This window comes from Pseudomyrmex gracilis, unplaced genomic scaffold (assembly GCF_002006095.1).
Source record: "Pseudomyrmex gracilis isolate BER0280 unplaced genomic scaffold, ASM200609v1 scaffold_33, whole genome shotgun sequence".
NCBI classification, from domain to species: Eukaryota; Metazoa; Arthropoda; class Insecta; order Hymenoptera; family Formicidae; genus Pseudomyrmex; species Pseudomyrmex gracilis.
The window spans coordinates 909,287-921,424 of NW_018020617.1; the positions used below are offsets into that span (position 1 = coordinate 909,287).

General features: G+C 32.3%; 3 protein-coding genes across 5 annotated transcripts; 2 read left to right on the forward strand and 1 right to left on the reverse strand.

The window, feature by feature from the left end:
- Window positions 1–630: 630 nt before the first annotated feature.
- LOC109852687 (thioredoxin-related transmembrane protein 1-like) lies at window positions 631–2,879 on the forward strand. The gene is made up of 5 exons (XM_020424085.1): window positions 631–894; window positions 1,232–1,393; window positions 1,609–1,783; window positions 1,914–2,015; window positions 2,085–2,879. The coding sequence occupies exons 1-5, from the start codon at window positions 731–733 to the stop codon at window positions 2,373–2,375; spliced, it is 894 nt and encodes a 297-aa protein (XP_020279674.1). The 5' UTR covers window positions 631–730; the 3' UTR covers window positions 2,376–2,879.
- Window positions 2,880–5,077: 2,198 nt separating this feature from the next.
- On the forward strand, window positions 5,078–7,605 carry LOC109852690 (protein phosphatase methylesterase 1). Of its 3 annotated transcripts, none has more exons than XM_020424092.1 (9): window positions 5,078–5,237; window positions 5,313–5,492; window positions 5,571–5,763; window positions 6,144–6,253; window positions 6,359–6,595; window positions 6,668–6,733; window positions 6,824–7,149; window positions 7,225–7,357; window positions 7,475–7,605. In XM_020424092.1, exons 2-9 carry the CDS (start codon window positions 5,416–5,418, stop codon window positions 7,491–7,493), a joined length of 1,161 nt encoding a protein of 386 aa, XP_020279681.1. In that variant the 5' UTR covers window positions 5,078–5,237; window positions 5,313–5,415; the 3' UTR covers window positions 7,494–7,605. The 3 variants fall into 3 exon arrangements, with proteins under 3 accessions (XP_020279681.1, XP_020279679.1, XP_020279680.1); XM_020424090.1 differs by having other exon boundaries at window positions 5,078–5,223; XM_020424091.1 differs by lacking the exon at window positions 5,078–5,237 and having other exon boundaries at window positions 5,245–5,492.
- Window positions 7,606–7,679: 74 nt separating this feature from the next.
- On the reverse strand, window positions 7,680–11,976 carry LOC109852703 (kelch-like protein 5). Its single transcript, XM_020424118.1, has 10 exons — window positions 11,208–11,976; window positions 10,824–10,985; window positions 10,422–10,735; window positions 10,251–10,346; window positions 9,905–10,094; window positions 9,575–9,799; window positions 9,296–9,458; window positions 9,002–9,214; window positions 8,713–8,884; window positions 7,680–8,624 (listed from the first exon to the last, which is right to left on the reverse strand). Exons 1-10 carry the CDS (start codon window positions 11,437–11,439, stop codon window positions 8,553–8,555), a joined length of 1,839 nt encoding a protein of 612 aa, XP_020279707.1. The 5' UTR covers window positions 11,440–11,976; the 3' UTR covers window positions 7,680–8,552.
- Between the last annotated feature and the right edge of the window lie 162 nt (window positions 11,977–12,138).

The window sequence follows — 12,138 nt, forward strand, 5'->3', positions numbered from 1 at the left end:
CAAGATTCAAGAATCGATTGATCGATTGAAAATCGCCTATATCTCTGATTGTACTGTGCCCAAACCATAGACATATAAGAAATAGACTGCGCGTCCCGTATCTTTTCTGTGCAGAAAGAATGGTCAAACTTCGGACGAGGATAGATGCTTTCACCCGAGTCTCTATCCTTGTTTAGTGACGCGGTGATTGGCGGACAAGAAAAGTAGTAGGAATGAGAAATAGCGTAGTGGGGCAATAGAGGAGCATCGAGCGATGAAGGGGCGACAGTAGGCGATTGACAGCATAGACATTCTATGGAGTTGTCTTCCGAGTGGGGAGTCCCCACTCCAGGTGCTGAAAGACAGAGACAGAGACTCGGGTGAAAGCATCTGTCTCACTCCGAAGTTTGACTCACTTCCCCTCTCACACGCGCAGTCTATTTCTTATCAGAGATGCCAGTTCGTGGACTTAGTAAGCATTCAGCATCAAGTGGAGGGGATACGCACACAGGCGACAGCCGTGTCCGTGTGGTTGGCCAACCATTGGCCGAAGCGCCGAGCGCACACGGACACGGTTGTCGCCTGTGTGCGTATCCCCTCCACTTGATGCTGAATGCTTACTAAGTCCACGAACTGGCATCTCTGTTTCTTATACGTCTATGGCCCAAACCTCCTCGACAGTCGAAAAGAATTCGGAAGAGGTTGTGTTTGCGGCGTCGTGCCGGTGAATATTGGTTAAAGGACTGTTAAAATGTCGTTCGCCAGAACAGGTCCTGTATTTTGTATCGTCTACGTCACGCTTTTATTCGCGTATGTGAACGCGATAACGCAGCAACAAACGAAGGAAAGCTTAGTGGAACAGCTTAATGAGGACAACTGGGATGTGATTCTCACGGGAGAGTGGATGGTCGAATTGTAAGTTTAGCCAAACGAGTTAACATCGTCACAACTGATGGCGTGTCAAGACACACGTACTACATAAAAACTTTTTATAGACTGTAATTTCATTGATAATAAAGATGTGTACTCACAATATTTGTTTTCTGAAAAATAAGAATTTCTTTTACACATTTATATATCTCTTAAAAATGTTTTTACATTTTACTGATTATTATTATTATCATCATCATCATCATCCATTATTATCATCTCCATCATCATTATTATTTATTATTATTATTATTACTATATATATATATTATATGTACATATGTATTGGAGATTGTAATACGTTATACAATATATTTGTTAGTTATGCACCATGGTGTCCCGCATGTAAAGCTCTTGAACCAGTCTGGGAAAATCTTGCATTAAAAAAGAAAGAGCTCAATATTAATGTTGGAAAAATAGATGTAACTGATTCTCCTGGTCTCAGTGGTAGATTTATGGTTACAGCTCTGCCTACAATATTTCAGTAAGTTTGCTATAGAATATTAAAAATTTATGTAATTTATTTGTTACATAGTCTGTAGTTATATATATACATAATCAAGTTTTGTTATTTTTTGTAGAATTATTATTTAAAAAGTTATTATTGTTATGAAAAGTTTATATTTAGTTTTAGATGTTTGTTAGATATGTGTTAAAACTAAGAAAAATTTATTTAAACTTGGTTTTTTATCTTTTTAGTGTAAATGATGGAATATTTAGACAATATAAAAGTCCAAGAGATAAAATTTCCTTGATTGAGTTTATAGTTCAGAAGACATGGAAGAAAGTAGATCCAATACCTAGCTGGAAGAGTCCAACTTCATTCCATATGTCAATTTTAAGTCAATTTTTTAAACTGTCTCAAATATTACGAGTAAGTGCAGGGAATTCTGTATGTTTGTTATTCTCTTTTGTTCACAGAATCTAAGTAAATAGTGTCTTGGTTTCTGTGTATTAAGTTATATCAGTGGAAACAAATTTCATTATATCATACATTATTTCAGATTATTCATAACAAACTTTTAGAAGAAATTGGATTACCTACATGGGGTAGTTATCTGATTTTTGCTGTCGCAACAATTATTTTGGGTGCGATATTAGGACTAGTAAGTAATATATTTTTGTATGAAACACATGAATAACAAGTAGAACATTAACTATATGTTTGTATATAGCTCATCGTGTGCTTGATTGACTTCTTTTATCCACCAAAACTTCCGCAACAAGGCAAAAAGAAACAGAATGACACATTGGATGGTTCAGCAAGAGAAAAAGCTTCAGATGAGTTTGAAATTGTGGAAAATATTGAGGATGATTTGGTGGATGAGGAAGAATCGGAAGCAGAGGAAACGAAAGAACCTGAAACAAAGGAATCAAATGAACTCGAAGAAAGTGAAAAGAACAAAGATACTGAAGATACCAGTAGTCCTAATGTTCGCAAACGTAAGCCACGCAAGGCTGACTAGAGTTAGTAGTTTGTTGAATGTAAATAATCGATGAACATGGATCAATTGAGCCTTAACGATATATTCTCAAAATCATTCCTGTGCATTGAGATGGCTCATAAATCAATATCGCTATTCTACATCTCTGAAGCACAAATAAAACAAAACATCATGCTCGCCGTCTCTTGTATGTTTCAAACTTTAAGTAAAGGAATTTGGATTGTGTGTAAATCATCTTGTATTAGATAAATATATTTCAGGTTTGATCATGAAGATGAATATCTCAGGTATTATTCAGTAAAACTTTAGGGCTCTTTGCAGATAATCTGTAAAGTTTTGGAAAGTGATATCAAATATTTTTAAAATTTGCTTTTTTTTGTTGAAATCATGCATATAAATATAGAAAATATTTATCCAAAACATATTTGAAAGAGATATTTCTTCTTCAAAATCTAAACAAAATATTTGAAAAAAATTACTATTATATATATATAATTCGCTTTTTGATTGGGTCAATAATTCAAATTTTAAGCACTTGCAAATCAAAATATGTATTTTTTCAAAACTTTAGTAATAGAAATTGACTACAAAAAATATTTGATATCATTTTAAAAATATTTTGTATTCTCATATATATACAATAAAACAGGATGTCTATGCGCTTACAAATTTTGCAACTCTTAAAGAGTTATTTTTCTCTTTTTAGAAAAAAAATTTTGAAGAATATTGAAAGTATTTTTTTTTTTATTATTTTTCACGAGTTGCGTGTGCGCTTCTTCTAGGTTACTAAGGTAATAGTAGTAAGGCTCGGAAAATCTAATTTTGTTTAGACATGCAATTGAAAAATAATTGATCTTGACTAAGAAATTGTTTGTAAATTCTAGTGTCCACGATGCTAGATCTAAGATCTTGCAGACAGAAATCCTTATGCAAGCAGACATTCTGTAAAAGAAAAATGTTCATATAATGTTTATATATATCTCTGATAATATATCTTAAATATCTAATCTTTATCTCTCTCAATCTAGAAGAAAGCGTAATAGTATTTAAAATACTTTAAAAATACATTATATGTGAGAGGCAGTTTATAAAGCTATTTATTAATTATATATATACATAGTTTAATACATAAAAAAAAAATGATAGGAATTAATAGTTTCTCTTCCAGTTGCTTTTAAATTAAATATGCTGTTTAAAAAAACATAATAAATTTTTTCTCATTTTGAAGAGGGTAATTGCTTTTTTCTTTTTTCACAATATTGTCTTATATTTTTAGTTTCACATTTTGCACGTATAGAATTCAACATACAATTATCTATTTACTCTTATGTATATAAAGAAGACTTGTATGAGCTTCCTTTATACACAAATTATTAAGTGTTTATGTATAATCGACATATATTGCAGTAGTACTAATGTAATATATTAAAAACTATCATGATTATTAACAAATGGATTATTAGGAATGAAGATTATTGATATTTCTTTTACATTACTTTGTCTATGTGGTCAAGAAATATTCTAAGAAAAAACACCAAGTTTCTATAAAACAATCCAAGTTAAGAAATATTCTATGATGATGGGTTTTTTCGTTCATAACACGTAATCATATTTTTTCATTAGCGAATCACAGACATTTCTGAAAGTATTTTGTTACAGAAAACATTTATTTATTAACAGTATTATTTACTGCGATAAAATATAACTTGTACTTTTGTAAAGGCCTATTTTTTTTAACTTTGTACACTTAAACAAGTTCTATTTGGCTACTTTTAATACTGTAAAAATGTGGATTTTGTCATTCACAATTCGGGTGTGTGTACATAAATAAAATTTATGTTCTGAAAAAGATGTAGAAAATATGAAAATTATTATCGTATTAATAAATTATTTTATTAATAATATTAAAGTTATTGCGCTTTGTTTTTTTATTTGTAGTTTAGTACATTAATTGAGAGAAATCATATGTTCCGATATCTGAATTTCTCATAAATATTTTAGAATAAAATTTCCAAGTAAACAATCATATATTTATGATATTATGTTTTGTTATATTATGAGTTGTATTTATGTTGACTAAATTAAAAATTTGGAACTATGTTCTTATAATTTGTACATATACAGAGCGTCTCATTTTAACTTAGACAGAAAAATGGCCGCTATAATAAAATTTCAAAAGTAGCGCTATTTACAATTAAATTGATAACGTCATCATTTTTTACTGAAATATTACTTAAATATTTTAGTCGCAAGGCATTAAAAAAAAGTGTTTCAAACAAAAGTTTATATGGCGTTAAGAAAAAATGATGACGTTATCAATTTAATTGTAAATAGCGCTACTTTTGAAATTTTATTATAGCAGCCATTTTTTAAAGCGAAAGTCGATTTTTTCTTGAAATAAAAGTTGTAGCTGATAATGAGATAAATACTACGGTTTTTTTTTTTTATTTTCGGCCCTTAAAGGCCGAAGCACAGACTTTTGCATAACGCATAAGACATAAGAGAATCAACCAATCAAAGCTTTCTAGAACAAGAAGTAGGGATGAAAACAAAAAGCTGGATATGAATCGTGGATATCTATGCGTTATGCATTGTGTAAAAGTCTGTGCTTCGGCCTTTAGGCTTCTCTCTGAATATATCCACAAAAGTGGATCTCAAAGCCCGTTCCACATTAAACGCATATAGCAAGTCTCGCGGAACTGATCAATCACGTTGGTCGATTGGCTGATTTGACTCTGCGATTGTTCAATTCCACGAGATCTGCGACTTGCGTTTAATGTAGAACGGCCTTTGAGATCCACTTTTGTGAATATGGCGCTAAAACCAGCTGCTGAAACCGTCGTAAGAAACTACAATAGGCAGCTCTCAGGTTTCTCTTTGCTAGTACTTAGTACATACCTAGCATCACGCTCCTTCTGTCATCTCCACAGACGCATAACCGTATTTTTTTTGTTATAGAATATCTTTCTCGCGAATTGCACATGTGACTGGACGCGTAACAAACAACGAATTCAAGCAACATTGTTCAATACCAGTGTTATTAGCGTTTGATAACATTAATATGTCCGCCCTTCAAAAGTCAATTTTAAAATCCAGATTGCCACCGTCAACTGTAAACTTCCCCGCGTTGAATTCCAGGTTCTTATAATTTTTTGTGAAATTTAGAAGTTATGTGACCTTCAATTAATTATATTGATTCAATATTTTTTTTTTAAGACTTAATAAATCAAGAGGATTCCAGCGAAAAAGAGATTATGATCCAGTGCAGTGGAATCTATATTTTGATTATACGAAAGATGTGGTTGTTGGAAAAAATACTTTTCACGTTTATATCAAAGGCACTGAAGGACCATTGTTAGTTTTATTACATGGTGGTGGTTACAGTGGGCTCACATGGGCAGAACTTACAGTAGGTGTCACAAATATGATGTGCTAAAAAAAATGAATGAATGTTAAATTATATATTTTTTAAACTTAATAAATGAATAAATAAGTCTTAAGGAGCCGTTCGCAGGATGTTGTGCGGAAAATATGTTTTATATGTGTGTGCACATATATAAGTAAATTCACGTTTTTCACGTGTGTTTTTCGAATTGAAATTTCAATTCTTAAATTCATATAGGATGCTAGTTTTGCATCTCATATATGATAGACCTCGAATACCTCCCCTCATTGATTTAAAATATTGCGAAAAAAACTCCTCAGCCAGGAGTCGAACCTGGAATCTCCGGCTTTCTGGGCCGTATATATTTATTATTTATATATTTATATATTTTTATTAATTTTTAGAAGTCAATCATGACTATGATTTTATGTAGAGTAATGGCTATTGATCTCAGAGGTCATGGAGATACTCATACTACAGATGACGATGATTTATCTGCTGATACTTTAGCATCGTGAGTAAAATATATATTTTACTAGTTTTTATTGCTTTATTTACAATCAAATTTTTATATAGAACTTTATATATAACATCTCTAAAAATCTTATTTTATATTTAGGGATGTTGAAGCAATTATAGGTGCAACAGTTGAGCTTAATACTCCAATAATTCTCTTTGGTCACAGCATGGGTGGTGCTGTAGCTGTAAAAGCAGCTCCACTAATTCCAAATTTGTGTGGCTTAGGTGTTATAGATGTTGTTGAAGGTACAGCGATGGATGCATTGGCATCCATGCAAAGTTTTTTGAGATCCAGACCATCTGGTTTTAGCACCATATCTCAGGCTATAGAATGGTGGTTAGTACTTAGATTAAGCTTTTATAAAACAGAATTTTAAGTGGAGGTTTGTTAGTTGATTATTTTTCACAGCGTTCGTAGTGGACAGATTCGTAATATACAATCCGCAAAAGTTTCAGTTCCTGGACAGATAAAGAAGTTAGTGAGTTCTTAAGAATATATTTAAATTTTTATATTAATATTTATGTTCATTTATTGAGTCATATGTGACAATTTGTGTTCTTTCAGCATTGAAACTAGCAAATTAGCAACTCATGATATTGATTCTCAATACAACAATACATGTGAATCTAATCCAGCTCCTGTTATACCACGAGATGATGTTATCCAAGAAGAAGAATCCCTCACCATGCCACCGCCCCCACCTGCATCATCCGCTGCTTCTACTAATAGAAAGTATGTTTGGAGAATAGATTTGGCAAAAACGGAACAGCATTGGTTCGGCTGGTTTAAGGGATTGTCGACAGCATTCCTAAATGTATCGGTTCCAAAAATGTTGTTGTTAGCTGGAGTCGACAGATTAGATCGTGAACTTACCGTAGGACAAATGCAAGGTAACACTACGTACTATGATGCAAATCACGAAACACATCTAGCATATTAAAAATTGTTTTTTAAAATAAAAATAGGTAAATTTCAAATGCAAGTATTACCCGCTTGCGGACATGCCGTTCACGAAGATGTCCCGGATAAAGTAGCAGAAGCTATTGCTACGTTTATGGTCAGGCATAAGTTTGCAGAACCAGCATCAGATTTTCCACGGTATGTTAAAAACATATACAATGTTTTTATATTTCAAATTTAATTGTTGATATCTATATACTAGCAATTTTTTGACATTTTTGAAATTATATGTAGTATATAATGTTCTGATTTCAGGACTTTTCCAGCTTGTTAAACAAAAGTAAAAACTACTTTTAATGTTGTAAACTTATGGAATATAATGTAAAAGAAATTCTTAAGTTTAGTAATATAATTATTTATTTCTCCAGTTACAACCACATTAAATATAAAACTATATGTCATAAATGTGTAAATAAAGACAATTTATCTCGACAAGAAAAATAAATTTGTCTTTGTATACGTGCACATTTTTTCATTAAAGATTAAGAATAGTAGACATTGATATGTTTATAAAGTTATCAGTATAATTTATTACAAAAACAATATCAAAAGTATTTATATTTTTGCAGTTTCTCTTCTTTTTACATTTCTCATTTGTAGTAAACTATAATTTATTATATACAGTCAAATCTCTCAACAATTGCGATTTTTTGTTTTTTTTTTAATAATTATCTTCCTTTTTCCACCATCATCCTCCTCCTGTCGCGCACATCAAGTTTTTTCATTAATTATAAATTCATTCACGCATCCGCGCACGCATGTGTTGCTATTAAATATTACCAAAAAAGTTCGACTATACATATAATTCATAAAAATATAAAATGTTATTTCTTACGAGAGAATTTCTACATGTTGTATTTTACGAAAAATCTTTTTTGCGTCTCTTACTCTTTTTTTATATATCTCTTTTATGTCTAAAAAATATAGAAATACAAACACATTTTTTAACACAACCACTTGTCATAGCAAAATCAACTGTAACATTAATTAAAACTTAATTTAAAAAAATAAAAAAATAGTATTATACATGTACAAATTTCCAAATATTGCCGAGTAATAGTCAGTAAAGTAACATATTTGGTGGTTACAATAATATGGAATTTCTTTGATACAATATAATAATATTAAAAAATCGTATAAAAAAGTTATAAAAATTGCTTACACACGAAACAAAAAATAATACTTATTCTTACTGACAGTTATCATAGAGAAAACTATTCTAGAAAAATATCAATTACATTTAGCATACATGCAACATCACAAGATACTAAATTTTGTTATATCTCTGAAATACATATAAAAATGATCTAGCTATTATTTAGCTCTGTATAAGCTAAATAATATCACTAGTTAAATTTTTGACGACAACACAGGGTCCTGCACGGCCAGCTTTAAGAGGCGCAACCTTTAAACATATTTTTTAAACATTTTTGTAAATATTTTATTTACAATTTTTTAAATTACGAGACAAATATAATTTTTTTAACACTTACGGGTTCCCACTCGTTGAGATGTGGATCGTAAGCTTCTACTAGCGTGAGATATTGTTGACCGTCGTATCCCCCAACAGCCATAAGTCGATCGCCTAGCACGCACACACCAACAGCGTCTCGGGGTACGCTCATTGGTGCAACCATGGTCCAAGTATCGGTTTTATAATCATATCTATATATCATGTTAGATTACATTTATATAATTTTATATAATTTTTCAAGTTTTTATCTCACACACACATTTAATTCTTATTATTGCACTAATATATAACATGATAAGCAACTTTACCTTTCTACACAATCAAATCTACTAGCATTAGGATTAGTGGCCGGTGCGTCATGACCACCGACTGCGTACAAACATCCATTTACTACTCCTACGCCCACACCCCCTCGTTTTTTTGACATTGGTGCGCACGGAGTCCACTTATTAGTGTGCGGATCATAACATTCCACGGTATTTAAGCAGGAACTGATATCTCTTCCTCCTACGGCATATAATCTAAAATATCACACAAACAATTACGCATTAAAATGACCGTGAAAATTTTTATTGAGTATGAAAAATTGTCAAACAGCTTACTTATCATTTAACACAGCCACACCAACCGTAGATCTTGGTATGGACATGTTACATATCGAACTCCACTGGCGCGTTGCCGGATCCCATCTCTCTACCGTATCAAGAAAACTCCAGCCATCGTGACCACCAACGGCATACAAGGGTCCCCCTAACACTGCTACTCCTATAAATTTTGAATTAATTTTAGAAATATTTGCCATATTATATTATGAATAAACAAAATACATTATGTGTTATGTTAAAACTTGACAAATTTTTCTTTATTAATAATACATGTACCTAATCCGTGACGGTGAACATTCATAGGTGGCAGAGAACTCCAGGTAAGAGTAGAAAAGTCAAAGCATTCTACCGTGTTCAGTGTTTTCAAACCGTCTCTACCGCCCGCGACGATTAATTTCTTATCGACTATTACTGCGCCAAATTGCAGTCTTCTGGCACTCATAGTAGCTAGAGATCTCCAAGCGTTATCGCGCAATGAAAATGCATCTATAGACGTCGCGCCTAAATAGTTTACCAATAGTTATTTAAGTAAATAAATTAAGATAGTGTGATTAATAAGTTATTACATTATTTTCTTAAATTTAATTATATATATAAATCAGTTACCTTTATTAATGTCCATCCCTCCAACAGCTAATAACGTACCCACAGTAGCTTTCCTGGGTTTTGTTCTACCTGATTGAAGCAAGGGTCTTCGCTCAGGCAACAAATGATATTTCAATGCTTCCATCACTAATTCTTGCGCTATCCTTTGGTCTTTGAACATTTCGTTGCTCTCAATATTGTCAGCTATAAACTATTTTCTTTTATCAGTTGATGTTTTTTTTATACATACAAACTTATTATGTAAGTTATTATATTAGTAGGTAGATTGGTGTATATTTAAAAAAAACTTTTTTTTTAAATCTACAAAAACACTTCAAATAAAAGAACTAGTAAAGTGTATACTTACCGCAGGTGATAATAATGGTAATTTGACTAGACTTAATAATTTGCTAGCATCTTTACTCCTATTTTCTCGATCATAATCCAACCAAGTCATAAGGGCCTAAAAAACAGAAGTACTATTTTCACGTGTTTTTATTTCTAATATTAATGAAATTTCTAAACAAATTAACTTTACATGGAAAATAGTTTCTTCTGAAGGTACATTAAGATCTTCAGATTCTAGTAATTTGGCAACTTCGTTGGCAGACAGGAGTAAGAATTCTTGATTTTTTGTAACTTCCATGAAATGTTTTGTTGTATATGCGTGTGCATGTTCAAATAATTCTGTGCAACTTAGTGTATCGGCAAACATTCGTATACCCAAGCAATTACTTGGATGAAGTTGCTTGATGAGAAACTGACAACATGCTTTGATAACTGGGTTCAACTGTAATAGACAAGCTGTTGCAAGAAGGGTCTCTACACTATCTTCTTGTAATTCTATACTACCTGTACAAAAGAAAAAATATAATATTATGTTAAAAAATATAATATTATGATTGTGTTTTAAATCAAAAGATTTTTTCAAAAAAGTTACCAGTATAACAATAAAGAACTAAAGCCCACAATGCATCTCCATCCACATCCATTAATTCTATTTCATTTTGTGCTGACTCTCGTAGGGAACTTGTAAACATGGCAGCAAAATATTCAGAACCAGCACTGAGTACTAATCGATGAGCTGGGACACGTCTATTTCCTACAAAAATTAATGATAAAAATATCTTATTAATAAATGTCGAGAGAATATTTTTATAACATTTTCCATAACATTTTATAAACTGCTAATGCTTTATTTGGCTCTGCAGACGTAAATAAACCATCATCTTCTGTTTTAAATCGTCCTAGATCAATTACATAGTTACATATTTCAAAAATAGCACGCGCTAATTTATTAAAACAAAGCGTCTAGTTTACTCACCAGCAATCAACGTGACGTCTGTTAGCTGCTGTTTGTGAAAGTAGCTCTCCATAACTCGCAGGCTGCTTTCCGCGTGTTTTGGCGAGATGGACACGCAGGACATCATGCTAGAGATGCTGTGCTCACTGGCGTCCTTATCAAGACCCAACGAGAAGTCCTGTTGTTGTTGTTGCTCGTCTTTGTTTACGATTTTCGCGGGAGAACTTCCCGCTACTTTCAATGACATGTTCATCCACTTTTTGTTCGTTAAGGCAACAGCGAGATTGATTTGGCCAGTGATGAAGAATGACACTGTTTCTCGAAAAATGCGTTAAAGTGTCAATGTAAACATGAATCGATGAATAGATCGTTTTAGTCACGGTCAACGACCATCGTTACGGTAGCGTCTCACGGGTCAGTGCACTCTGCGCATTCGACATTGACTGCCAGTCCCGTATACTTGCAACAGCGAATCGCTCACTGTGCAACGCCGATGCACGCAAGTCATTACCAAGGCACAAAGAGAATGAACAAAGAACAGACAGAGCGCGTGCATACAGTAGCCAGTGTGTTGGTAGCAAAAGCTTACCAACAAAGTTCTACAAATTGTATTCGTGTTGTAACTCGCTCCCTCTTCATGATTTTAACACTCTTCTTTGTCCTTTCTCCTCTCTCTCTCTCTCTTTTATCTCCTTTATATACTTTGTATATTAGCTTATTGATATTTTGCATTGAAATCAAATATATATTAAGAACGAGGCCTATTTGTCTATTGAGTGTTAACAAACGCACAGTCTACACATAAATGTTTTAAGTGTTAAAGTAAATTTATTGATTAAATAAATTTATATATATATAATATATATATATACACAGTTTGTCCGGAAAGTTCCCGGACTGATTTTTTCTAGCGCGGGTAAGCGGCGCTATCGAGCGGTCAACGCTGGAACTA

What these genes read in the sequence shown, in the direction of transcription:
- LOC109852690 (XM_020424092.1), top strand. Translation starts at nt 5,416, where the DNA reads ATGTCCGCCCTTCAAAAGTCAATTTTAAAATCCAGATTGCCACCGTCA. An exon ending in TCTCAGGCTATAGAATGGTG is followed by an intron (nt 6,596 to 6,667) that starts GTTAGTACTTAG and finishes TATTTTTCACAG; the next exon opens with CGTTCGTAGTGGACAGATTC. An exon ending in GTTCCTGGACAGATAAAGAA is followed by an intron (nt 6,734 to 6,823) that starts GTTAGTGAGTTC and finishes GTGTTCTTTCAG; the next exon opens with CATTGAAACTAGCAAATTAG.
- LOC109852703 (XM_020424118.1), bottom strand. Translation starts at nt 11,439, where the DNA reads ATGAACATGTCATTGAAAGTAGCGGGAAGTTCTCCCGCGAAAATCGTA. An exon ending in GTGGCTGTGTTAAATGATAA is followed by an intron (nt 9,215 to 9,295) that starts GTAAGCTGTTTG and finishes GTGATATTTTAG; the next exon opens with ATTATATGCCGTAGGAGGAA. An exon ending in AGATTTGATTGTGTAGAAAG is followed by an intron (nt 8,885 to 9,001) that starts GTAAAGTTGCTT and finishes CATGATATATAG; the next exon opens with ATATGATTATAAAACCGATA.
- LOC109852687 (XM_020424085.1), top strand. Translation starts at nt 731, where the DNA reads ATGTCGTTCGCCAGAACAGGTCCTGTATTTTGTATCGTCTACGTCACG. An exon ending in GCTCTGCCTACAATATTTCA is followed by an intron (nt 1,394 to 1,608) that starts GTAAGTTTGCTA and finishes TTATCTTTTTAG; the next exon opens with TGTAAATGATGGAATATTTA. An exon ending in AACTGTCTCAAATATTACGA is followed by an intron (nt 1,784 to 1,913) that starts GTAAGTGCAGGG and finishes ACATTATTTCAG; the next exon opens with ATTATTCATAACAAACTTTT.